General features: G+C 33.8%; 1 protein-coding gene and 1 long non-coding RNA gene across 2 annotated transcripts in view; both read left to right on the forward strand.

Moving 5' to 3' along the window:
• LOC127814150 (putative CCR4-associated factor 1 homolog 8) overlaps positions 1-25,983 on the forward strand; it is a 113,481-nt gene that overhangs the window by 86,402 nt on the left and 1,096 nt on the right. Inside the window, exons 11-15 of the mRNA XM_052355434.1 lie at positions 2,311-2,386; positions 2,491-2,594; positions 3,413-3,477; positions 3,566-3,625; positions 23,611-23,670. Of these exons, the coding sequence (XP_052211394.1) occupies positions 2,311-2,386; positions 2,491-2,594; positions 3,413-3,477; positions 3,566-3,625; positions 23,611-23,670 (365 nt within the window). The remainder of the gene's footprint in view (positions 1-2,310; positions 2,387-2,490; positions 2,595-3,412; positions 3,478-3,565; positions 3,626-23,610; positions 23,671-25,983) is intronic.
• LOC127814155 (uncharacterized) lies at positions 20,786-22,363 on the forward strand. The gene is made up of 5 exons (XR_008026292.1): positions 20,786-21,104; positions 21,187-21,373; positions 21,461-21,499; positions 22,155-22,230; positions 22,335-22,363. It is a non-coding gene; the product is annotated as an uncharacterized LOC127814155 (long non-coding RNA).

Below are 25,983 nucleotides of genomic sequence, written 5' to 3' on the forward strand. Positions count from 1 at the left end.
AAAATAACAAACTCTTGAGTCCTGCTTTCTTTATAAATCCTTCCTTTGTGCTTCTTTTTTTTTTCTTGAAATCACTGGGAAAAGCTTGAGTGGTGGAGTTGATTTATAAATTTTATTTGTTGGCAAGATATTAGTGCAAGAAACTTGATACAAGTTACTTTTGTCCCGCCTGTGAAGTTGAAAAATTGTGTTTTATTGTTTGCAATGAGATGCTGTCTTTTTAGTTTTTAAGGACACTCATAATCAAGCTGGGATTGCCTATAGCAGTGGTATTGTGCCATTACTGAAGCTTCTTGATTAAAAAAAAATTGGATCTGCACAACATAATGCTGCTTTTGCTCTTTATGGACTTGCAGATAACGAGGTAAAAATTTATTTGGATAATATAAATACTGAACAAACCCCAAATGTCATTCATTGAACAAACCCTAACTCTCAACAAGACTATCCAATTTACAAGATAAATATATAATATTTACAACCAATATAGAGAGAAACTCATTTTATCGAAAGAGATTTCAACACAATGAAGAAGATAAAATCTTGCATCAAATGAAGAGAGAGAGAGAGAAAGAGAGAGAGTTAAGAAAATCTTGCACAACCAAATAAAAGATGATGTAATAAGAACTTGGCTTAAATGGTGCAACTCCAAAGAGATGAAGAAAATCCCCAAAATCTACAGATCTCTACTTGAAGCTCCAGTCAAGAACAAAAAAATGAAGAAAATAGAATAAAGAAATGAAGAGCAAGAAGAAGAAGAGATGAATAAGAGCGAAAGCGAGAGATTTGGAGAGGAGAGAGGGAAGAAGATTGCTAAAGAAACAACAAGAAACGGGAGGAGATGGGCTACCATCCAACTCCAACCATTCCATTCTTTTGCTTTCCCCAATCTATCATCTATCACAATACTTATACACAACATTTAATCAAGTTCATTTTAGACTTTGTTCATTTTTGCTTTAACTGCCTCGTCTGCTCTCAATTTATCTTTTTTTGTTGAAATGGAGAATACAAACAGCGGAAGAGTATCTAGGGGCAATAATCCCAAGATAATAAATAAAATCAAATCGATGTTTCAATTTCATTTTGTTTTTTTAATTAAATTTGGGTTCACTTAGACATTTAGGGGTCACTTTTCACTATTTATTGGCGATAAGTAGGCGGGGAATGGGCTTTGGAAAAGTGAAGAGGCGGTTCAAAAGCAGGCCCACAGCCACAGCCACAGGGTTCGCTTCAGAATAGGAACCGAGGAAATTTCGTAAACCCAATCCATTTCCCCATACTAGCTCTCCGGACCCCCCTCCTCGCTCTCTCTTTCTCTCTCTCTCATCTACAGAAGACAAGGAAACCAGAATCGGCGTGAAAAACCTACCAACTCTGCCAGGACAAACTCGATCAAGCGGAAGCTATCGGAGGATTTCGATGCCGATCGAACGGTCGCCATTGCGTCGACTGGTAAAGCTCAAGAAGATATCGTCCGCGATGTTCTCGCTCAGATCGCAATCCTCGACTCCAGTTTCTCGTCCACCGAGGCGGATCGGGCCACTGCCAAGTGCGCAGCACACGTTCTTTCGGAACTTGCCAAGAACGGTAACGCAGAGGCTCGATTCTTAAACTTTTCGTTAATATTTGTGTGCGTTCTAGAGAATTATTGCTGCATGTATGTTTTCAGCATCAAGCGCTGTGGTTCTTGAATTTTTTCGTTCTATCCAGGCATGAAGCGGGAATCGCATCACTTGTTGATTTGCTTGAACTCAATGTCATGAAGGTTCAGAGAGCAGGAGCAGGGGCTCTGCGGACTGTTGCCTTTAAAAACGGTGAGAATAAAAATCAGGTTTGTGGGATTTCTCTGATTTATATGATTCATATAAATACAACCTTTGCTTTCACACTGCTTATATTATGAAATTATGAATTATGAATTTCAGGTTTGAGGCGGTTGGCTATGATTTTATCCGGTAACTCTAGTAATTCACTTACATTTGGACATCTTTTTGAACACTTATATCGCCAGAAACAGTTACTTCCCCATTGAGTATTTTTGTCGGGTCCGTGTGATTGGTAATCTGGTGCATTCATCCCCTAAAATTAGGAAGCAAGTTTGCTTGCTGGAGCTTTACAACCTGTAATCGGATTACCGAGGTACTAATATTTCATTCAATTTTACTTGCTGTTTTCCTACTGTTTGCTCTTTGCAATGTTTTGCTTTTCAACTCTCATGACTGTATTTGAGTTGCAATTAGCATACTTGTTCTCTCCAACCTTTACCTTGATGTTTTGGTCTTACAAGATTTATGGATGCCTTTACAGTTCCTGCTGTTCTGAGAGCCAAAGGGTTGTAGCTTTGTTGCTTGGGCAATTTGCAGCTACTGATTCGGACTGCAAGGTGGAGTGAAATAGGTTCCATATTTGAAGCAAGAAATTGCCAAACTTTTATTCAACATCCTGCATTATGCTGCCTCTTACTGCTTTGGAATATGATTTTTGTAGGTGCATATTGTTCAGAGTGGTGCTGTCCCACCATTAATTGAGATTGAGATGCTTCAGTCCCCTGAGCCCAACCTGAGGAAAATGGCAGCATTTGCATTGGGGAGGTTGGCACATGTTTTTATTTTCAACTGTTCATTTCTCGTATCTTTTTTTGGTGCATTTAACTTTGTAGTAAAGCATGATTCAACAAAACCTCCCTTGCTGCAGAGGCTTTGGAATTATTTTCGTTTGAAAAACTGTCAGTTTTCTTTTAATCTTTATCCTTCTTTGAATAAAATCATATCTATTAGGAAAAGAGGAAGGATAACCAGGAATTATGAGCCAGCTTTCAGAGCCTAGAGCGAGAGAAATGGAAAGTAGATTGCTTATGTTACTTCTCTAGAAAGTTTTATCGTGGTCTCTTTTGGCTGCTTAGTCTCTCTGAGTTTTTCTTTAAAGATAGGCTAAAATACAAAGTGGGCATGGTTTACGATGTGCTCTATCGAAAATCTACAGAACACTACAAATTTAAGTTCTGTTCTTCTAATAATAAAAATAACAAACTCTTGAGTCCTGCTTTCTTTATAAATCCTTGCTTTGTGCTTCTTCTTTTTTTCTTGAAATCACTGGGAAAAGCTTGAGTGGTGGAGTTGATTTATAAATTTTATTTGTCCTTGTTAATTCTTTTGTTGGCAAGATATTAGTGCAAGAAACTTGATACAAGTTTCTTGGATAATATAAAAACTGAATTTGGGATGTGGCTATGGATAGAGATGGCTAGACCCGAGTTTTAGAATTCTTGTACCTGACCTCGCCTAGTTTAATTGAGGCATGTGACTTTTATTGTTATATAAAAACTGAATCTGAATTTTAGCATGACATTTTGGTGCCAAAAATTCAGTTGAAATTTGTCATTATTCACTTTCTAGTAACAATCTTTCAGGATAATGTTGCGGATTTTTTTATGTTTGGAGGCTTTCAGAAGTTTCAAGACGGAGACTTTTTTGTGCAAGTACTTTATCACTTCACTTCAATGTGCCATTTAAGATTATAAATTATAATTCAAGATGGAATTTTTTTTCTTTTTTCCTTGCAGCCATACAAGGATCGTACAGCCAAGACTATGAAAAGATTGGAGGAGAAAATCCATGGACGGGTGAGTTGCTTTTTCCTTTTCTTTTCTGGTTGTTACTCTTTCATTTTACTGTTTATACTGAATTAATTGTGGGGTTAAAACTTAGAAACACCGATTAATATCCGGGTTTGGGGTTAGGCTTTGGCTGCATGCTTGCCAACCGTCCAGCACGTGCACACCTAGAACAACGTATCTCTAATAAAATCCGAAGTCCAAAAATATTAGATTAAAAAAAAAGGTTTTCTCATAATCCTAAGGTTTGAATTGGAATTTAGAAGAACATAATTAGAGGGAGAGAGAGAACATATTAAGGGGAAAAAGAGAGAAAGAGAGAGAGAGGATTGAAAGAAAAGGACTTGTCATAATTCTCTGATGCCCTTCCTCATACTGCTGTAGGTCTCTTATAGAGTTTCCAGCAATTAGCATTCTTAACAATATAACAACTAACTAACATAATAGCCAAAACAGTAAACTAATTCCCTAACCACTTAACCCCCATCTAGTTAGCAACTAACAACACATACAAGTATATTTATTAACGACCATTTATTGATTCACCTCTAGGGTTGTGACAATTCCCTCCCCTTCAAACAATTCTTGTCTCCAAGAATTGACAACTATTGACCTTGTTCTTCAGCCAATTACAGCCTTAATAATCTGGTTTATTCTTCTCCTTGCTTTCTTTCTCCTTCGAAGCTTTGGCCTGTCTTCTCTCACGCTTTGTTGCTTTTGTTTTTCTTGCAAAAATAAAATGTAGACTCCAAGGATTGCCATGTCAAGGCTCCTTTCTCCAATGTCCCATCTCCCGAACCAGATGCTAGCAACCCCCTCTTCCACAATATCAAAACTCATGAACCAAATGGCAGCACCCTTTTGTTCCTTCATCTTCCGAAGCTGTGACTCCTCAGTCTTTTCCAAAACCAAAGGCAAAGAAACCATACTTTTTGAATCTGCTTCCTTAGAACCATTCATGCCCTTAGCCTTCAGTTTTTGTCTTTGGTCTGAATCCTCATCAGTTGCCTGTCCACCCTCAACAACTTCAGTATCAGCTTCCTTGGAGCTAATGTAAAGTTGTTCCGATCTAGATTGTTTTGTCAAAACTCCTTTAACTACTTGTGGTCTGTTACAAACTTGCGAGCTACTCTTATGATAATTTTCCGGTTACAGTCCATGTTTTCTGTAAATGGCTTCTAATGCCAATTCATGCAGCCTTGCCTTCTCTATCGCTTATTCCACTATAGTAAGACAACATATTTGCACATTAAGTCTTAGCACATCGTCAAGACCATTGGTAAATTTTGACACAAAGTAAGACTCATTCAAGGTTGGATGGGAGTTGAGTATCAGCACTTTCCATTCCTCAAACTTGACCTTGTAATCTGTTACAGAGCCTTCTTGTTTTAGATTATTGAGTTCTTCACTGTATCTCTCATCTCTAACCTGATTTAATTTTACTCCACCTGTTGTCTCCCAACTGGAAGCATGAGGTATGCTTCCATTGCTTGCTCGAAATGGCCTTACTATGGATCTAGAGCTTTCTTTTATCTCTGAAAGTTGACTCCCTGGACGAGAAATGTCAAGATCTCCACCTGTCGCCGGTTCTAACCTCTTCCTCTGAATAATCGGATCCCCATACTCCTTAGAAAGTAACTCAGCTAGAAGGCAAATATGAAATCGTTTGGCCACCATGATCATAATCTCATCCAACTGTCTGTTGATTTTAGTGCATGTTTCTTCAAATCTTGTGTCCATGGCTCGCTTTTAAAACTGCTTTTGGTGCGTAACTTCCCTTCCCAAATTTGATCGAGTTTGTACTGCTTTCAAGTTGACCTATTATCAGCTTCACTGAAATTTTGTCCGAAATTGCCTCACAGCAATCGCCCAGGACAGATAGCCAAGAATTCCACTTCGGTAACCCCCTTCTTGAATCGTCCAAATCCAAGTCAGTGGCCGAGGATAGCTTGGCTCTGAATTCGCCCGATATCACCGTTGTTTTGGCTCGCCTACTGCACCGAGTCGCTTGCGCGCTCTTGTTCGCCTCCAATATTCTTTCTTGGACCTCGTCTGATGCCAAGAACACTACTGGGCTTGCTCGTCTCACTGTGCTGGACCCAATTGCGATCGCCCAGTTCTTGGGTTAAAGAAATTCGGCTGGAATTCCTTGGGTCTGCTTTGTTTTTTCACTATGGTAAGAATCGCCCTCCACAATTGGAACTGGAGTCCTGCGGAATTTGGGCTGGGTTCTGATAGCTTCAAACTCACTCTTAAGAGTCGTCGGAAGCACCGTCGGAAGGCCAAGTCGTTTTCCAAAGTCAAATAGGAAATTCTGGTCTGCTGCTCCACTCTGTCTTCAAGACTCGAATCCACAATCGCCTAATTAGAAGTTAGAATTTGTTGGAATCATCGCCAAGAATTGCACCAAGGAATTCAAGATCGCCCGGGCCTGCTTCCACGCCATGCCTTCACTCACCCAATCACCGTCCAAAGGTCCCAAGCCTCTGACTCTGATGGAATTAATTGTTCTGGAGTCATCGAACTTGCCGCTTCTTGAATTATCTCCAGCAACTTGGTCAATTCCACCCCAAACACAGATTGCTTCACCCACTTCGTGTCTGTCCGTAAGCTTTAATCAAGACTGCCTCTTGTAGTTGCACCAGCTTCGCGTTCGTCGTACTGCCTCGTCTTGGGTCACGCCTTGCTTGCGTCTGTCAACCCAGGTCACCTGCTTTCGTCAGTCCATTTTGCTCTTGTAGTCGAGCCAGACTTGCTCACTCATAAATTTCAATGTCGTGCCCCAACTGAACTCGCTAAAATTTGGGTCCGCTACTGGATTCTTTGTCGTCAGAATCGTCAAAATCACTACTGGAATTAGTGGGATCCATAGCCAAGAACATTGGCTCTGATACCACTTGTCAAGACCCTAGGATGTCCTAAGGTTTGAATTGGAATTTAGAAGAAGAAGAACATAATTAGAGGGAGAGAGAGAATATATTAAGGGAAAAAACAAAGAGAAAGAGAGAGAGAGAGGATTGAAAGAAAAGAACTTGTCATTATTCTCTGATGCCCTTCCTCATACTGCTGTAGGTCTCTTATAGAGCTTCCAGCAATCAGCATTCTTAACAATATAACAACTAACTAACATAATAGCCAAAACAGTAAACTAATTCCCTAACCACTTAACCCCCATCAAGTTAGCAACTAACAATACATACGAGTATTTATTAACGACCATTTATTGATTCACCCCTAGGGTCGTGACAGCATGGTTTACCATGTGCTCTATCGAAAATCTACAGAACACTACAAATTTAATCTGTTCTTGTAATAATAAAAATAACAAACTCTTGAGTCCTGCTTTCTTTATAAATCCTTGCTTTGTGCTTTTTTTTTTTTTTTCTTGAAATCACTGGGAAAAGCTTGAGTGGTGGAGTTGATTTATAAATTTTATTTGTCCTTGTTAATTTTTTTGTTGGCAAGATATTAGTGCGAGAAACTTGATACAAGTTACTTTTGCTCCATGGAAATCTAAACACTTGCTATCCATGTTGTCCCGCCTGTGAAGTTGAAAAATTGTGTTTTATTGGTTGCAATGAGATGCTGTCTTTTTAAGGATACTCATAATCAAGCTGGGTTGCCCATAGCAGTGGTATTGTGCCATTACTGAAGCTTCTTGATTAAAAAAAAATGGATCTGCACAACATAATGCTGTAATGCTGCTTTTGCTCTTTATGGACTTGCAGATAACGAGGTAAAAATTTATTTGGATAATATAAAAACTGAATTTGGGATGTGGCTATGGATAGAGATGGCTAGACCCAGAGTTTTAGAATTCTTGTACCTGACCTCGCCTAGTTTGATTGAGGCATGTGACTTTTATTGTTATATAAAAACTGAATCTGAATTTTAGCATGACATTTTGGTGCCAAAAATTCAGTTGAAAATTGTCATTATTCACTTTCTAGTAACAATCTTTCAGGATAATGTTGCTGATTTTTTTATGTTTGGAGGCTTTCAGAAGTTTCAAGATGGAGACTTTTTTGTGCAAGTTCTTTATCACTTCACTTCAATGTGCCATTTAAGATTATAAATTATAATTCAAGATGGAATTTTTTTTCTTTTTTCCTTGCAGCCAAACAAGGATAGTACAGCCAAGACTATAAAAAGATTGGAGGAGAAAATTCATGGACAAGTGAGTTTCTTTTTTCTTTTCTTTTCTGGTTGTTACTCTTTCCCTTTGCTGTTTATACTGAATTAATTGTGGGGTTAAAACTTAGAAACACCGATTAATATCCGGATTTGGGGTTAGGCTTTAGCTTGGGCCTGCCAACCGTCCAGCACGTGCACACTTAGAACAACGTATCCCTAATAAAATCCGAAGTCCAAAAATATTAGATTAAAAAAAAAGGTTTTCTCATAATCGTCTCGTCTCTTCCTTCCTTGCCCTCATTTTCTTGGCAAAATTAAGATATCCCATGAATGGAATAAAATGCCTGCATGCCTGCCTTGTCTGGAATTGTATGACTCCCATTTTTCATTAAACCCACTGTAGCTTTTAGAGCCTCTACAGCTTTGGATTTTTTTGCGGCTCCTTTGTACAAATTGCGAATGCAAATTTGTATCGTTTGCTTTGCCTAGAAATCGTAAAGTAGTTTGCTTTGCATAGAAATCGTGAAATAGCATGTCACGTGGTTGACTAGGTTGTTCAAAGGTGTATAATATATTTATTTATTTATATATATATATAGGTATACTATTAGTTTAATGGAAGAAAAAAACACCTGGGAATGGTTAATGGAATTTGATTATTATTTTTTTTATTTTTTATCATTTAGAGTAGAGAGGTTTTGAGAGGTCACGTTGACAAGAAGCCCTCTCAAAGTTTCGTGTCACAATAGCATCACATACACTTTTATTCTTATTATTTAATAATATTTCAAATTTTGACACTACCCTATTCTTTAGAGTTGGGGTGATAATAACTTAATTTATTTTAATTTTAAATAAATAATAAGTGATTGTTTTAGTAAATATTTATTTAAATTTTATCTATATAACTCAAAATATAAATTTTTCATAATCATTTAACTTGTGATTAGCGTATTCCATAAATAGAGTAGAAAAGTTTTATAGAAACGGAAAGTTAAGAGTCGTGGCATAATTTAAATTAAAACTCAATCTTACCTAAAGTCATTAGATAAAGATTCAATAATTAATAACTTCATTCAATTTCATTTATAATTAGATTTAATCTGATACGTTTGGATTTTAATTGATTTAATAAAGAAGATTGCTAGTATTTGTTTACTTTGTGTTTGTTATTTTTTTATTATATATTTATATGTAAAATTATATTTTTTGATGAATTTTTTTATAAAAATTAAATTATAGTAATAGTTGTTGTAAAACGACTTGAATTAATTTGTTATAAAGGTTTAGAGAGACAATAGTATTTACCCTAAAATTTAAATATTTTAAATTATTTTTCATTGAATTAATTGTTAAACATTTGATTTACTTTAATTCTTTTAAATTATTAAACACCTAAAAATTCATAATTTTGTTTTAATTAAACAAAATTTTAAACTAGACAAATATTAATATAGCTATACGTTGAGTTAATATGATGATGAAGTTTTAATGATAATCTTGATGATATAATGTTCAATTTTAATTAATAATGTATTGGGATGAACAATATCTCTAATGATTCCAATCTTATGAGTTTTATGATTGCATGCCTGCTTGAGGAGATTTAGGATTGTTCTGCCCCTTTTTAAAAATTAAAAAAATTATTTTTTAGTGAATATTTATGTAATAAATTTGGATCAAATCCAAATCTGCTAAACACCTAAAAATTCATTGGAATTTTACAATTTAGTTTTAATTAAACAAAATTTTAAACTAAACAAATATTAGTATAACTTTATGTTGAGTTAATATGTTAATGATAATGTTGATGATATAATATAAACTTTAATTAATAATGTATTAGGATGAATACTATCTTTGAGAATCTCAATCAGAAGAGATTTAGAATTCCAATCTCATGACAATATCTCTTAGAATCCCAATCTCATGACATTTAGGATGCTGCTTGAGAATCTCAATCCTAGGAGATTTAGAATTATTTTATGTCTCTCTATAAATAAGGAGGCCCTTAATCTAACTAACAAGGAAAAAAAAAAACAAAAACACTACGAGTTAGTAAATTTGATAAGAAATCATGGAGAACTCATCGATTAGAATTAAGCAAGTTTGGGAGTGGAATTTCTACAATGAAATGTTATGTATTAATGACAAACTTGATACGTATCATACTATAGCATTTGACACCGAGTTTCCGGGATTCTTGCATCGGACGCCGAGACACTCTTCTGAAGAGAAAGTATATGAAGACCTTAAGTACAATATTGACCAGTCAAAAATTGTACAACTAGGATTAACGTTATTGGACGATGAAGGCAATGTTGGTGGCACTTGGCAAGTAAATTTTTATAATTTTGTAGTCAAAGAGGGTCAAGGTCAATCTTCATTCCAGTCATCGCCTAACAAAGACAATGTTGAGAAAAATAAGAATGATAGTTTGAACAAAAAGAACAGGAGAAGAAGGGATGCAGTTGACATGTTACATTTCTCTATTGTGTTTAACGAGATACTGTCGAATCATAAGAATCTCAAATGGGTCACATTTCACGGTCTCTACGACTTTGCATATCTTTGGAGGCTTTTAGGTGGGCAAGACTTGCCAAATTCGGCTTTGGAGTTTTCGGTCATGCTTGGACGTGTTTTTGGATCTGTGTACGATGTCAAGTACATGGCTAGATTTTGCGAAGGGTTGATGGATGGTGAACTGGGGTTAGAAAGATTATCCAAGATTTTGGAGGTTGAAAGATTGGGTCGTGCTCATCAAGCGGGATCAGATAGTTTATTGACGGCAGGTGTTTTCTTGAGAATGAAGATGGTGTACGGGTTTGAAGAAGAATGCTTCAACGGTTTTTTGTATGGGATTAATACAAAAATAGAGACTTCTTGCCCTATACTGGTTCGATTCGATCTCCCTATGAATTACCATATCATGCAACGCCCTTGCAATGCGATGTCTTTGTTCACTTGTCTTCCATTGCCAGAAAATCTTATTATCGTGCAACGCCCCTACGATATAATGTTGGTACCTGTCTTGTTTTGATAAGTTGCAACACAAGTTCTAATAATTTAATTTTCTTGATTATCAAGAAATATTTGTGCTCATGTATCTTTGAATAATTATTAAATTTTTAAAAACATAAATTTTGTTATCTTCGTGTTGTTGTCTATGTAAAAAAAAATTATTTATATATTTTAGTAAATCCAAAAGTGTTATTATATTTTAATTTGCCTTAACTATTAAAATTTTAATTTTATTTCAATTTATTCTTTCTTTAAAGTTTTTAATTTTTTTTTTAAAAAAAGCTATTCTGGACAGGTCTCGCTTAATATTTTGAAATACAAACATATATATAATTTGCTTTTGGTCGATTAATGGAAGAATCTTTTTTTATTTTGAAAATATCCTTTGAAAAACTGAAAAGAAAAATTATTATTGGCCCAACTTCCCAATTTAGCCGTTCATTGGCCCCAGGGAGCCCACTCCAATATCATTAAGCTTAATGGAAATTTTTTTTCTCTCAATAAAAGAGAAATGAAATGACTATATAATCGTGATCAAAAGAATATTCTTCTTTTAAATATTGTTTAATATTATTTATAACAATTATATATGTAAGCGAGTCATCACCTTAACTTTATTATAATATTATTATAAATATTTTACAATAGTTTTTTATGGTCAAATATATTATCACAAAAAAAGATTCGTCTCCACCAATTATGCTACCACACTACCACTATGGTGATAGCTTAATGAAAAGTTAAACAAAATAATATCACATTATATAATAAAATATTCTAAAATTTGATTTATTTCTTATCAACTTATTCAAGTGTTTAATAACTAAAAATAATATAAAATTATACTTTTTATTTAAAAATAAAATGTATTAAGTACACTAAAACATTTGTTAATATTATCTATTTTTTATTTACATAAAAAAACAAATCACGTGGTAGCATTAAGTCACTTTCTCAACTTTATAATGAAAGGAAAAGGAACATATGTAACGAAGTGTTGATTTTATTTCGTTTCTAATATCTATATTAAATTTATTTTTTTAAAATAATTGAAAAATATCTATAAATGGATTAGATCTAATCCAAATTGATTAGATATAGATTCAGTAATTAATAATTTGATTCAAATTCATTTATAATTAGATTGAACCTATTCGGATTTTATTATATTTGGACCAGATTTATAAAATTCATTTTTAACTTTTTTTAATATATTTTTTTATATATAACACACACATATATATACATGTATTTATGTATACAAAAAAAACACATGTATATGGTTATATGTAAATAAACATATACACATATATATAATGTGTATATGTATATATACAAGTGCACGAACAAATATCCAGAATTGCTTTTCTTTTTTTTAAATTTTAAAAACTTTGAAGAAAGAATAAATTGAATTAAAATTAAAAATTTAATAATTAAGGCAAATTAAAATACAATAACACTATTGCATTTACTAAAATATATAAACAAATTTTTTTTACATAGATGACAATATGAAGAGAACAAAACTTATGTTTTTAAAAGTTTAATAATTATTCAAAGATACACGAGCACAAACATTTCTTGATAATTAAAAAAATTAAATTATTAGAGCTTGTATAGCGGCTTATCAAAACATGGCAAGTACCAATATTATATCATAGGGGCGTTGCATGATGATAAGATTTTCTGGCCATGGAAGATAGGTGGGCAAAGATATCACATCACAAGTGCGTTGCATGATATGGTAATTCATAGGGAGACCGAATTGAACCAATATGGGGCAAGAAGTCTCTATTCTTGTACTAATTCCATACAAGAAATCGTTGAAGCATTCTTCTTCAAACCCGTACACCATCTTCATTCTCAAGAAAACACCGGTCGTCAATAAACTGTCCGAGCTTGCTTGATGAGCACGATCCAGTCTTTCAACCTCCAAAATGTTAGATAACCTTTCTAACCCCAGTTCACCATCCATCAGCCTTTCGCAAAATCTAGCCATGTACTTGACATCGTACACAGATTAAAAAACACGTCCAAGCATGACCGAGAACTCCGAAGTCGAATTTGGCAAGTCTTGCCCACTTAGAAGCCTCTAAAGATATGCAAAGTCGTAGAGGTCATGAAATGTGATCCATTTGAGATCCTTATGATTCGACAATATCTCATTAAACGCAATAGAGAAATGTAGCATGTCAATTGCATCCTTTCTTCTCTTGTTCTTTTTGTTTAAACTATCATTCCTATTTTTCTCAACATTATCCTTGTTTGGGGATGACTGAAATGAAGATTGACCTTGACAGCCCTCATTGACTACAAAATTATAAAAATTTACTTGCCAAGTGCCACCAACATTGCCTTCATCGTCAAACAACGTTAATCCTAGTTGTACAATTTTTGTCTGGTCAACGTTGTACTTAAGGTCTTTGTATACTTTCTCTTCATAATAGTGCCTCGGGGTCCGATGCAAGAATCCCGGGAACTCGGTGTCAAATGCTATAGTATGATAAATATCAAGTCTATCATTAATACATAACATTTCATTGTAAAAATTTCACTCCTAAACTTGCTTAAATCTAGTCGAAGAGCTCTCCATGATTTGTTATCAAATTTACTAGATTGTAGTGTTTATTATTTTTTTCCTTGTTAGTTAGATTAAGGGCCTATATATTTATAGAGGGACATAAAACAATTCTAAATCCCCTACGATTGGGATTCTCAAGGGATGTTCTAAATGTCATGAGATTGGGATTCTTAGAGATATTGTCATGAGATTGAAATTATAAATCTCCTACGATTGAGATTCTTAAAGGGACATCTAGAATGTCATGAGATTGAGATTCTTAAAGATAGTGTTTATCTCAATGCATTTTCATTATATCATTAACATATTAACTGAACATATAGCTATACCAATATTTGTTTAGTTTAAAATTTAATTTAATTAAAACTAAATTGTAAAATTTCAAAAACTTTTAAGTGTTTAATAGATCTAGATTTCATCCAAATTTATTACATAAATATTCACTATAAAATTTAAATATTCGTCTTCTATTTTTTAATTTTTCAAATGTTAACTAAGTTAGCTCATTCCTAAAACATTGATAGTGGACCTCGCCCCGTTGGCTATGTGGGTTGAGCTGGGCGGGCCTGTAAGTTCACCTAGTTATGAGCTGCACGTTATACTGGCCATGGCGAAAAATAATCGATTTAATTTATTTTTACTAATTCTTGGCATTGTAAAACTTAATAAACCCAAATTTTTATAATAAGTTAAAATATATAAGCTAAATTTATTAAAATGCAGCAAATTGGGTTGTCTCCGTAAATTAAAACAAATTAATTAAATGAATATCTCTTTTACTTCAATTAAATTAGAATTTTGAATATATACATAAGTATTAAATAATATGAATATTTAAATTTCAAATAAGATAAACATTTGACACTAATAGACATAAATCTTTAAATGTGAGTTGAATATAAAAGTTTAATTAATAGGTATAAATTTTAAATTTTTGAATTTGATTATGATTAGAGAAAAAAAATAAGAATTAACTATAAGTCAAACTCACATTAATCATCATATTAATTAATTGATAATTTTAACTAATAGACATCAATACATTCATTGTCAAATGATTTAGATTTGGAAAAAGAATTATATCATAAATGAATAATTTTGGTTGCAGTCTTCCTTGATTACATCATTTACTTCATATCTATCTAGAAATCATCTATTTACTTAGGGAGGGGTTTATTAATCAAGATATGGGATGAAAAAGTCAAGATATGGAATGCATCTTGGACTTCTATCATTTCTAACATGTTTGTTAAACTTATCTAAAAATTCTTAGAAAAATTATTAATGACTCATTATCTTGATATTTTAAGATATGTTTATCTTTTCTCCCTCTCCCTCAAAATAAGAATATCTTGATCTTTATAAATAAGAAAAAAAAGACATTTGTGTCCTCATTTTAAAAAATTTAAGAAATAGTTTGATAAAAATTTTGGAAACCTTTCTAGTCTTATCTTGATCCGGAATGCATTCCAACTTTATTTTGATGTCTCTTATTTTGCTCATTTTAACAAACACTCTCTTACTCGTAAAGAGAAAAAAAAAGTTTTCATAAATAATAAGATCTTTCTATATCAAATCTAAGCCGATCAAAGAAAAATAACTCATAAAGAAAGATTGTGTTAAATATCAAAACTTTTTAGCAAACAACAAATCCATGAAAAATGGGACACATAACACAAAGAAATCAATCTAATTGAGAAGAAAGAAATCATGAATAGCTTATAGGCCAAAATCAAGCAAGCTTGGGAGGAGAATTTCCACGACAAAATGTTATGTAACTTAATACATAACATTTTGTGTGTAAATTCCCTTCTCAAACTAACTTGCTTGATTCTAACTAAAAAACTATTCATGATTTCTTGTCAAATTTTCCTCTCAACGTTATTTTTCCTTTTCAGTCAAATAGATTTCTCTATATTTGGTATCTCATGTCTCACACTTTGGTTACTTGGTAAGAAAGCTTTGATATTCAACACAATATACGCATGATTGCTTTCATAATTTCATAAGTACGAAGGCAAATGTTGTATTTATACGAGTTCTCATCATTTTCAAAGGCAAGAGTCCGCAGAGTCCCTGTTGTCTGCACCTTCACATCATTGAGTTCAGGCAAATTGACAAATGGTGGGATTCCCGCTTCATGCCCGGATATATGAGAGGAATGTTTCAATGATCGTAAATCACCTGTTATTAAACTCAAAATTATGGAGACAACAAACCTAACACGGATTTTGATGTTGCTATTCTCATAAGCAAGGTTGGTGATTGCATCTGCTGCTTGCCTGATAGCTCCTTTGACTATTCTAGTGTTTTGACAATTCCTATGCCTCTTTAAGAGATTGACAAGATGGGATCGAGCTCCAGCATCAACAGTTAGTTCTTGATGTTTTGGCTATACGAGATAATATACAGGAAAAATAAAAACATATTTAGTGATAGAGCATAGCAACAAGAACTCTGGTGTGCTGAAATCAAACTACCAACCAAAAGGGGGAGAGAATAATGTGATAATGAAATAGTAACTAATGTAAGATCATAAACAGGCCATAAAAGCAGCTATTAAGGAGGCTGCAAAGGTTAGGGTTAATGATGTCAAACCTAACCTTTAAGTGTACAAATGAATGGACCAATCTCGTTTCTGCAATCAAACTACCTGCGTGGCAGCAACAGTGGATTCAAATTGGTTTAAGCGTGCAAGAATGTATGGTATCCTTTAATAAAGTGGGCCTTGCACCATTATCTACACCAGCAGAGTTTTTGTAGCGGTCCACTCCTCGATTATTCCTCTAACATAGAAAAATTTAAAAACAGATCATCACAAAAATAATATAAAATAATATTTAAATAAAACACTCAATATATTTTTTTCCTTGCTCACCGAATAACATGCATGCATATGTGTATACATATATATAGAAACATCAATCAGCTATTCACTTAGCTTAAACTTTGCCTACCGAATTATATGGCCACCTCACTCGTGTCAGGCATTTCATAGGATATCTTTTTCTTTCTCATCCCGCAAAACATAGCCGCCACACCAAAATAATAACAGAGATGCTAAAAATAATGCCAAGCAATTCTCATGAGGTCTCACATAAATATAACATACACATTTAAACATTTTAATATCATTTTCATTCATGAACCCATTGTATTTTCATTCACAAGATTTAATATTCTTCATTGAATTTCATTTCCATACCATTTCCCAATATCAAGCAAATTGGTTACATATCAAATTGGTTACATATAGTCATCGTAAAAGTCTCATGGCTTTCGTTTCTTATTACACATGATAAATTTCTCTCCCTTAAGACACCCACATATCATCAAGAAGTATTTTAAGATTCATTTGAACACTACAAGATGTTTGGGAAAGAGATTACAAGTATTTAAGAAGTTGAAAATTTCTAGATTTTAGACTCGGATTAAAAAGGGCACTACAAGTTCAATTTGAATCCAAATAATTCATATCTTATGTCAAAACGAAACTTATCAAGTTAAGTTCACAACGCAAAAAGCGGATCTCAATTCCGATATCGGAACAAAAAATTATGGTTTAAAGAGTATAAGGTGTGCAACCTAAAGGAAATGGCTTAGTCAACTAAGAAAATGCTTAGTTGATTAAAGCTCAATCGAGGGTTGAGGGCTGACACAAAAATTTGAGAAAAATGGCCTCTGCTAAGTCAACTAAACCCAAAAATTAGTCGACTTGACGCACACAGAAAGCACAAAATGGGCCAGAAACACCCCAAAACGACCACCATTAACTTCCTAACCCACAAATGTTATTCTTTGAACGAAAAATAAGGTGAACAAACCCCAACGAGACTCTCAATAAGACTATCCAATTTACAAGATAAATATACAATATTTACAACCAATGGAGAGATAAACTCATTTTACCGAAAGAGATTTCAACACAATGAAGAAGATAAAGTCTTGCATCAAATGAAGAGAAAGATGGAGAAAGAGAGAGAGTCAAGAAAAGTTTGAACAACCAAATGAAAAATGGTGCAAGAAGAACTTGTCTTAAATGGTGCAACTCCAAAGAGATGGAGAAAACCTCCAAAATATGCAAATCTCCATTTGGAGCTCTAATTAAGAGCAAAAAAATGAAGAAAATAGAATTAAGAAATAAGAGAAAAAATAAGAAGAAGAAGAAGAGATGAACAAAAGGGAGAGCAAGAGAGTTGGAGATGAGAGAGGGAAGAAGATTACTAAAGAGGCAAGAAGGAATGGGGGAGATGGGTTGTCATCCAACCACCTCATTCTTTTGCCTTCCCCAATTTGTCCTCCATCACAATACTTACACACAACACTTATCAAGTCCATTTTAAATGTTGTCTATTTTTTTTCTTTTTCCATTTATTTAATTTAACTCACTTAAATGCATGAGTTTAGATTCAACTAAATAATCTCTCTTAATTAGGTACCATCTAAATTAAGGCCGAATGAGCTCTTTTTTTAACTTATATATATATATATATTTAACTTTACCCTATTAGCCTAACTCACTTCATTACAAAAACACAATTATACCATCTCACATGGGCTTAGGCCAAATTTAATAGCCCAATTCAATTAGACTTTCCCCATACAAAATAATATTTCCAACCTTTAATTAATAAAAATAAAAATTTAATACCCACATCAAAATACTAATAAACGTCTAAATCTACTAATGTGTCGTTACAGTTTTGATGGCCAAGTGATAAATAAACAACACAATCAGGTTAAATACAAATCACCACACACCAATTTGCCTGGCTCAAAGGCTGCAATAGTTACAAGAAGGCATTGCCCACTCATGTCTGATCCCTCCAAACCTTGATGAGAATAATTCATTCCTAAGTCTCTCATATGATTGCTGATATAATATTCTCTTGCCAAATTAATAGCGCAATTAGACAACACGTTGTATATGAAACTAGTTTCCCCAAAAGAGACATTGGCACTATTTTCCTGGAAACAAGGGGAAAATACACAATAAATCATTAATTATGATACTAACTAACAGCCTCTAGTTTTCAGGATAAGATGCAAACAGGACAACGCACTTCACCATCATTCAGTTAAATCTTCAAACCAGGGGAAAAAAAGTGAGAGTACTCAATAACATAATTAAATAACTGCACAAAATTAACTCAAAGCAGGGAATCCAAGCAGTGTAACATTTTGACCAAAAAATTGGCAAGTACTTTCAGATTTATTGGTTCGAAAGAGCTAGGTACACTTAAAAATCAAATCACGATGCAAATTAAAAGATAATCCAGATATTAAAAAGAACCAAAATCAACTTTCTAAAATCTAAATCACTTGATTTTATTACAAGTACATCACTAGAAATCAATAATAATGTGTAAGTGAAATGATTATTTATGTGAACATGTTTGTCTATGAGTTAAAAAATATCAAATTAATGCAATACCAACAACAGATTATTCTTATGAACTGAACAGATAAATTAGAAAAATATATATAGTATGTAGTATTACTTTTACAGCAAGAAGCCCAAGTGTAGAAGTGCTTCCTTTCTCGACCTCGTGTTCGCAAGGATTCGAAGTATTGTCGCCTTCTCTCAACGGCGACGGCGCCTAGAGATGCCTCACCAGCGCTGGCACGACCCTGCATTCAACAGTTACACTTATAAATCCCGCTGCGAGCAAACAAATCGTTAAAGATCAAATCCCTTGATCATCAAAAAATTCAAGAACCAAAGCACTTGACGCTGAAAACATACATGCAACGATAATTCTCTAAAACACATACAAATGTTAACAAAAAATTTAACATTTGTACTACGCACTTAGTAGCGACCCCATCTGCCTCTGTGGACGAGAAAGTAGAGTCGAGATTGCGACCTGAGCGAGAACACCACAGACGATATCTTTTTCAGCTTTACCAGTCGACTCAGTGGAGGCAATGCGATCGGCATCAAAATCTCCCGATAGCTTCCGCTTCTTCGAGTTTCTTCTGGCAGAGCTAGTAGGTATTTCGCATCGATTCTGGCTCTCCATGTCTTCTGTAGATGAGAGAGAGGTGGTAGTAGAGAGCGAGATCCGGAGGGGTAGTTTGGGGAAATGGATTGGGTTTACGTTTCTTCCCTCTGTTTCTATTCTGAAGCGAACACCATGGCTATGGACTTGGTGTTGGTTGTTATATTGGGTGGATTATTTTGGAGAAGAATTAGACGCCCCCGCCTACGTATGAATTTTAATGAAAGTTTCTAACTTGCGCTCCCACCTAGACACGTATGAATTTTAATGAAAGTTTCTAACTTGCGCTCCCACCTAGACACATTTCCAAAGCGCGTGCTAATTTGCGCATTGATCGCCACCTCGTCGACCATAAACAGTGAAAAGTGACCCCCACAAAATTTAAAACCCTTATATTTTCAAAATTTATAATTTTTCACATTGTCATTATTTTTGTAGTATAACATGCAATCATTATCGCAACAATCAATCTTTATATACCTTAACTCTAATATTGTCATTGATTTTTTTACACAATATAAATTAACAGTAGACATACAATTACCACTAGACAATGTATCATTGATCATTTGCATCATACGATTAAAGCAATCCTCAAGTATATTATAATCACTTTTAAGACTTAAACTCTCAATTGACATAAAAAACTTTAAATAATTTTCACATCCATCCCATAATATAATTCATATAGTTGACAACATGTCAAAGGTTTTTTTACATCTAGATTGAGATCTTTTATCTGGATTAAGAATTTATCTCTTAGTAAGGAAGAGGACGATTGTGTTGAAAACCCCTAATCTTATCGAAAACTTGTTAGGCGATGCTACTAAAGCAAAGAAAGATAGCGAGAGGTCGGCCACTGATTGTCGATTGCAACTGCGAGGATGCGGCGACGAGAGGAAGGGGAAAGAGATGAGAGGTTGTTGGAGGGGTAAGGGACAAAATGGTCATTGAGAGAGAGAAGAAATGGGCAAAATCGTCATTTAATTACACCTGTAAACTATTCTGTCAAACTTATTATGTACAAATAGCATTATTCTAAATATATATATATACACATGGTGTGTCAAGATAATAAATAAAATCACCCCAGAGCATAGGTAAAGTCATTGGGCCATGATAAGGTGAGATTTATAATAGTAGGTCGTGGGTTCAATTTTTTATTTTGTACAGTGAAATAAAATTTTTACTTATAATTTATCTTTCTTGTTAAAATCAAATATACGAGCAACGAAAGAATACACAAGGGCGATATTTTCAAGATCATAAACAAAATCAAATCAATATTTCAATTCTATTTTGTTTTTCTAATTAAATTTGGGTTCACTTCGGCATTTAGGGGTCACTTTTCACTGGGCGATAAGGTGGCGGCGAATTCGCAAGTTAGCACGGGCTTTGGAAAAACCCAATCCATTTCCCCCCACACTAGCTGTCCGGATCTCCCCCCCCCCCCCCCCCCCCCCCCCCCACGATCTCGATCTCTCTCTCATCTACAGAAGACATGGAAACCAGAATCGGCGTGAAAAACCTACAAGCTCTGCCAGGAGAAACTCGATCAAGCGGAAGCTATCGGAGTATTTCGATACCGATCGAACGGTCGCCATTGCGTCGACTGGTAAAGCTCAAGAAGATATCGTCCGCGATGTTCTCGCTCAGGTCGCAATCCTCGACTCCACTTTCTCGTCCACCGAGGCGGATCGGGCCGCTGCCAAGTGCGCAGCACATGTTCATTCGGAACTTGCCAAGAACGGTAACGCAGAGGCTCGATTCTTAAACTTTTCGTTAATATTTGTGTGCGTTCTAGATAATTATTGCTGCATGTATGTTTTCAGCATCAAGCGCTGTGGTTCTTGAATTTTTTGATGATCAAGGTCTTTGAATTTTTTCGTTATATCCATGCATGAAGCGGGAATCGCATCACTTGTTGATTTGCTTGAACTCAATGTCATGAAGGTGCAGAGAGCAGGAGCAGGGGCTCTGCGGACTATTGCCTTTAAAAACGATGAGAAAAAAAATCAGGTTTGTGGGATTTCTCTTATTTATATGATTCATATAAATACAACCATTGCTTTCACACTGCTTATATTATGAAATTATAAATTTCAGGTTTGAAGCGGTTGGCTATGATTTTATCCGGTAACTCTAGTAATTCACTTACATTTGGACATCTTTTTGAACACTTATATCGGCAGAAACAGTTACTGCCCCATTGAGTATTTTTGTCGGGTCTGTGTGATTGGTAATCTGGTGCATTCATCCCCTAAAATTAAGAAGGAAGTTTGCTTGCTGGAGCTTTACAACCTGTAATCGGATTACCGAGGTACTAATTAGAACAGTTGGAGAATAGCAAAGAAGAAGAAGAACAGAGACTTTAGGAAAGGAAGAAGTGTGGGATTATATTTTTCTGCCCTTTGTTCCAATAGTTCCCAGGCTATTTATAAGCCAAATGAGAACATCATCAACTACAAAAAAATAACAACTGAAATAACTGAATAATAATGCAAAAGGATGTGGCACAAAATGTGGAAGTAGTTACCACCATTTATCCAAAACAAACTACAACTAAGCCAACTAAGTCCTATTTCTGAGGCAGCAGTTCTCCCGAGTATGACCCACTTCCCATGAACATATCATACTAATATTTCATTCAATTTTACTTGCTGTTTTCTTACTGTTTGCTCTTTGCAATGTTTTGCTTTTCAACTCTCATGACTGTATTTGAGTTGCAATTAGCATACTTGTTCTCTCCAACCTTTACCTTGATGTTTTGGTCTTACAAGATTTATGGATGCCTTTACAGTTCCTGCTGTTCTGAGAGCCAAAGGGTTGTAGCTTTGTTGCTTGGGCAATTTGCAGCTACTGATTCGGACTGCAAGGTGGAGTGAAATAGGTTCCATATTTGAAGCAAGAAATTGCCAAACTTTTATTCAACATCCTGCATTATGCTGCCTCTTACTGCTTTGGAATATGATTTTTGTAGGTGCATATTGTTCGGAGTGGTGCTGTCCCACCTTTAATTGAGATTGAGATGCTTCAGTCCCCTGAGCCCAACCTGAGGGAAATGGCAGCATTTGCATTGGGGAGGTTGGCACATGTTTTTATTTTCAACTGTTCATTGCTCGTATCTTTTTTTGGTGCACTTAACTTTGTAGTAAAGCATGATTCAACAAAACCTCCCTTGCTGCAGAGGCTTTGGAATTATTTTCGTTTGAAAAACTGCCAGTTTTCTTTTAATCTTTATCCTTCTTTGAATAAAATCATATCTATTAGGAAAAGAGGAAGGATAACCAGGAATTATGAGCCAGCTTTCAGAGCCTAGAGCGAGAGAAATGGAAAGTAGATTGCTTATGTTACTTCTCTAGAAAGTTTTATCTTGGTCTCTTTTGGCTGCTTAGTCTCTCTGAGTTTTTCTTTAAAGATAGGCTAAAATACAAAGTGGGCATGGTTTACCATGTGCTCTATCGAAAATCTACAGAACACTACAAATTTAAGTTCTGTTCTTCTAATAATAAAAATAACAAACTCTTGAGTCCTGCTTTCTTTATAAATCCTTCCTTTGTGCTTCTTTTTTTTTTCTTGAAATCACTGGGAAAAGCTTGAGTGGTGGAGTTGATTTATAAATTTTATTTGTTGGCAAGATATTAGTGCAAGAAACTTGATACAAGTTACTTTTGTCCCGCCTTTGAAGTTGAAAAATTGTGTTTTATTGTTTGCAATGAGATGCTGTCTTTTTAGTTTTTAAGGACACTCATAATCAAGCTGGGATTGCCTATAGTAGTGGTATTGTGCCATTACTGAAGCTTCTTGATTAAAAAAAAATTGGATCTGCACAACATAATGCTGCTTTTGCTCTTTATGGACTTGCAGATAACGAGGTAAAAATTTATTTGGATAATATAAATACTGAATTTGTGATGTGGCTATGGATAGAGATGGCTAGACCCAGAGTTTTAGAATTCTTGTACCTGACCTCACCTAGTTTGATTGAGGCATGTGACTTTTATTGTTATATAAAAACTGAATCTGAATTTTAGCATGACATTTTGGTGCCAAAAATTCAGTTGAAAATTGTCATTATTCACTTTCTAGTAACAATCTTTCAGGATAATGTTGCTGATTTTTTTATGTTTGGAGGCTTTCAGAAGTTTCAAGATGGAGACTTTTTTGTTCTAGTACTTTATCACTTCACTTCAATGTGCCATTTAAGATTATAAATTATAATTCAAGATGGAAATTTTTTTCTTTTTTCCTTGCAGCCAAACAAGGATCGTACAGCCAAGACTATAAAAAGATTGGAGGAGAAAATCCATGGACGGGTGAGTTTCTTTTTTCTTTTCTTTTCTGGTTGTTACTCTTTTCTTTTGCTGTTTATACTGAATTAATTGTGGGGTTAAAACTTAGAAACACTGATTAATATCCGGGTTTGGGGTTAGGCTTTGGCCGCATGCCTGCCAACCGTCCAGCACGTGCACACCTAGAACAACGTATCCCTAATAAAATTCAAAATCCAAACATATTAGATTAAAAAAAAAAAATTTCTCATAATCGTCTCGTCTCTTCCTTCATTGCCCTCATTTTGTTGGCAAAATTAAGATATCCCATGAACGGAATAACATGCCTTGTTGCTTGATTCTAATCGAAAAGCTCTCCATCCTTCTTTATCAAATTTTTCAGGTTGCAGCTTTTTTTTTTTTTTTCTTTCTTAGTTAGATTGAGGCATGGAACCATCCTAAATCTCTTAGGATTGAGATTTTTATAAATAATATTTTTTTAATACATTATTATTTAAAATTTAACATTATATACTAAATCTCTTAAATTGAAGGTTTGCTTATTTATTAGAGGGTATCAAGCAATCTTAAAACTCATAATATATCCTTTAGGTTCTCATGGAATTTTGCTTTTATCTCTTTATCTAATCCCCATGTGGTGCATATGTACTAAAGATATTCATAGTCACTTGCTCATTTGTCATTATATTCGGGTGTCAATGCAACGATCCTAACTCACTTGACATGTATATGTATAGTATATGCGTAGTACTAATTTTTTAGCTTTATGTCTAAGTCTATATATACCTACACATGTACATGTATGTGTATAGTACTATTTTTCTTGGAAATGTCCCGTCTCTCCCTGCACTGCCCTTATTTTCTTGGCAAAATTAAGATATCCCATGAACGGAATAGAATGCCTGCGTGCCTGCCTTGTCTGGAATTGCATGATTCCAATTTTTCATTAAACCCACTGTGGCTTTGTATAAATTGCGGATGCAAATTTGTATCATTTGCTTTGCCTAGAAATCGTGAAGTAGTTTGCTTTGCATAGAAATCGTGAAGTAGTATGTCACGTTGTTGATTATTTTATATATATATATATAGGTATTTTATTAGTTTAATGGAAGAAAAAACCACCTGGGAATGGTTAATGGAATTTGATTATTTTTTATTTTTTATCATTTATAATAGAGAGGTTTCGAGAGATCACATTGACAGAAAGCCCTCTCGAAGCTTCGTATCACAATAGCATCACAAACACTTTTATTCTCATTAATTAATAATATTTCAAATTTTGACACTACCCTTATTCTTTAGAGTTGGAATGATAATAAGTTAATTTATTTTAATTTTAAATAAATAATAAGTGCTTGTTTTAGTAAATATTTATTTAAATTTTATCTACAAAACTCGAAATATAAATTTTTCATAATCATTTAACTTGTTATTAGCGTGTTCCATAAATAGAGTAACAAAGTTTTATAGAAACGTAGAGTTAGGAGTCATGGCATAATTTAAATTAAAACTCAATCTTACCTAAAGTCATTAGATAAAGATTCAATAATTAATAACTTCGTTCAATTTCATTTATAATTAGATTGAATCTGATACGTTTGGATTTTAATAGATTCAATAATCAAGATTGCTAATAATTGTTTGCTTTGTGTTTGTTATTTTTTTATTTTATATTTATATGTAAAATTATATTTTTTGATGAATTTTTTTATAAAAATTAAATTACAGCAATAGTTATCCAAAAATTTAAATATTTTAAATTATTTTTCATTGAATTAATTGTTAAACATTTGATTTACTTTAATTCTTTTAAATTATTAAACACCTAACAATTTATAATTTAGTTTTAATCTTGATGATATAATGTTAAATTTTAATTAATAATGTATTGAGATGAACAATATCTCTAATGATGCCAATCTTATGAGTTTTATGATTGCTTGATGTCCGCATGAGGAGATTTAGGATTGTTCTGTCCCTTTTTAAAAATCAAAAAAATTATTTTTTAGTGAATATTTATGTAATAAATTTGGATCAAATCCAGATATGTTAAACACCTAAAAGTTCATTGGAATTTTACAATTTAGTTTTAATTAAACAAAATTTTAAATTAAACAAATATTAGTATAGTCATATGTTGAGTTAATATGTTAATGATGTTTTAATGATAATCTTGATGATATAATATAAACTTTAACTAATAATGTATTGGGATGAACACTATCTTTGAGAATCTCAATCGGAAGAGATTTAGAATTCCAATCTCATGACAATATCTCTTAGAATCCCAATCTCATGACATTTAGGATGTTGCTTGAGAATCTCAATCCTAGGAGA

Source organism: Diospyros lotus, chromosome 12 (genome assembly GCF_014633365.1).
Source record: "Diospyros lotus cultivar Yz01 chromosome 12, ASM1463336v1, whole genome shotgun sequence".
NCBI classification, from domain to species: Eukaryota; Viridiplantae; Streptophyta; class Magnoliopsida; order Ericales; family Ebenaceae; genus Diospyros; species Diospyros lotus.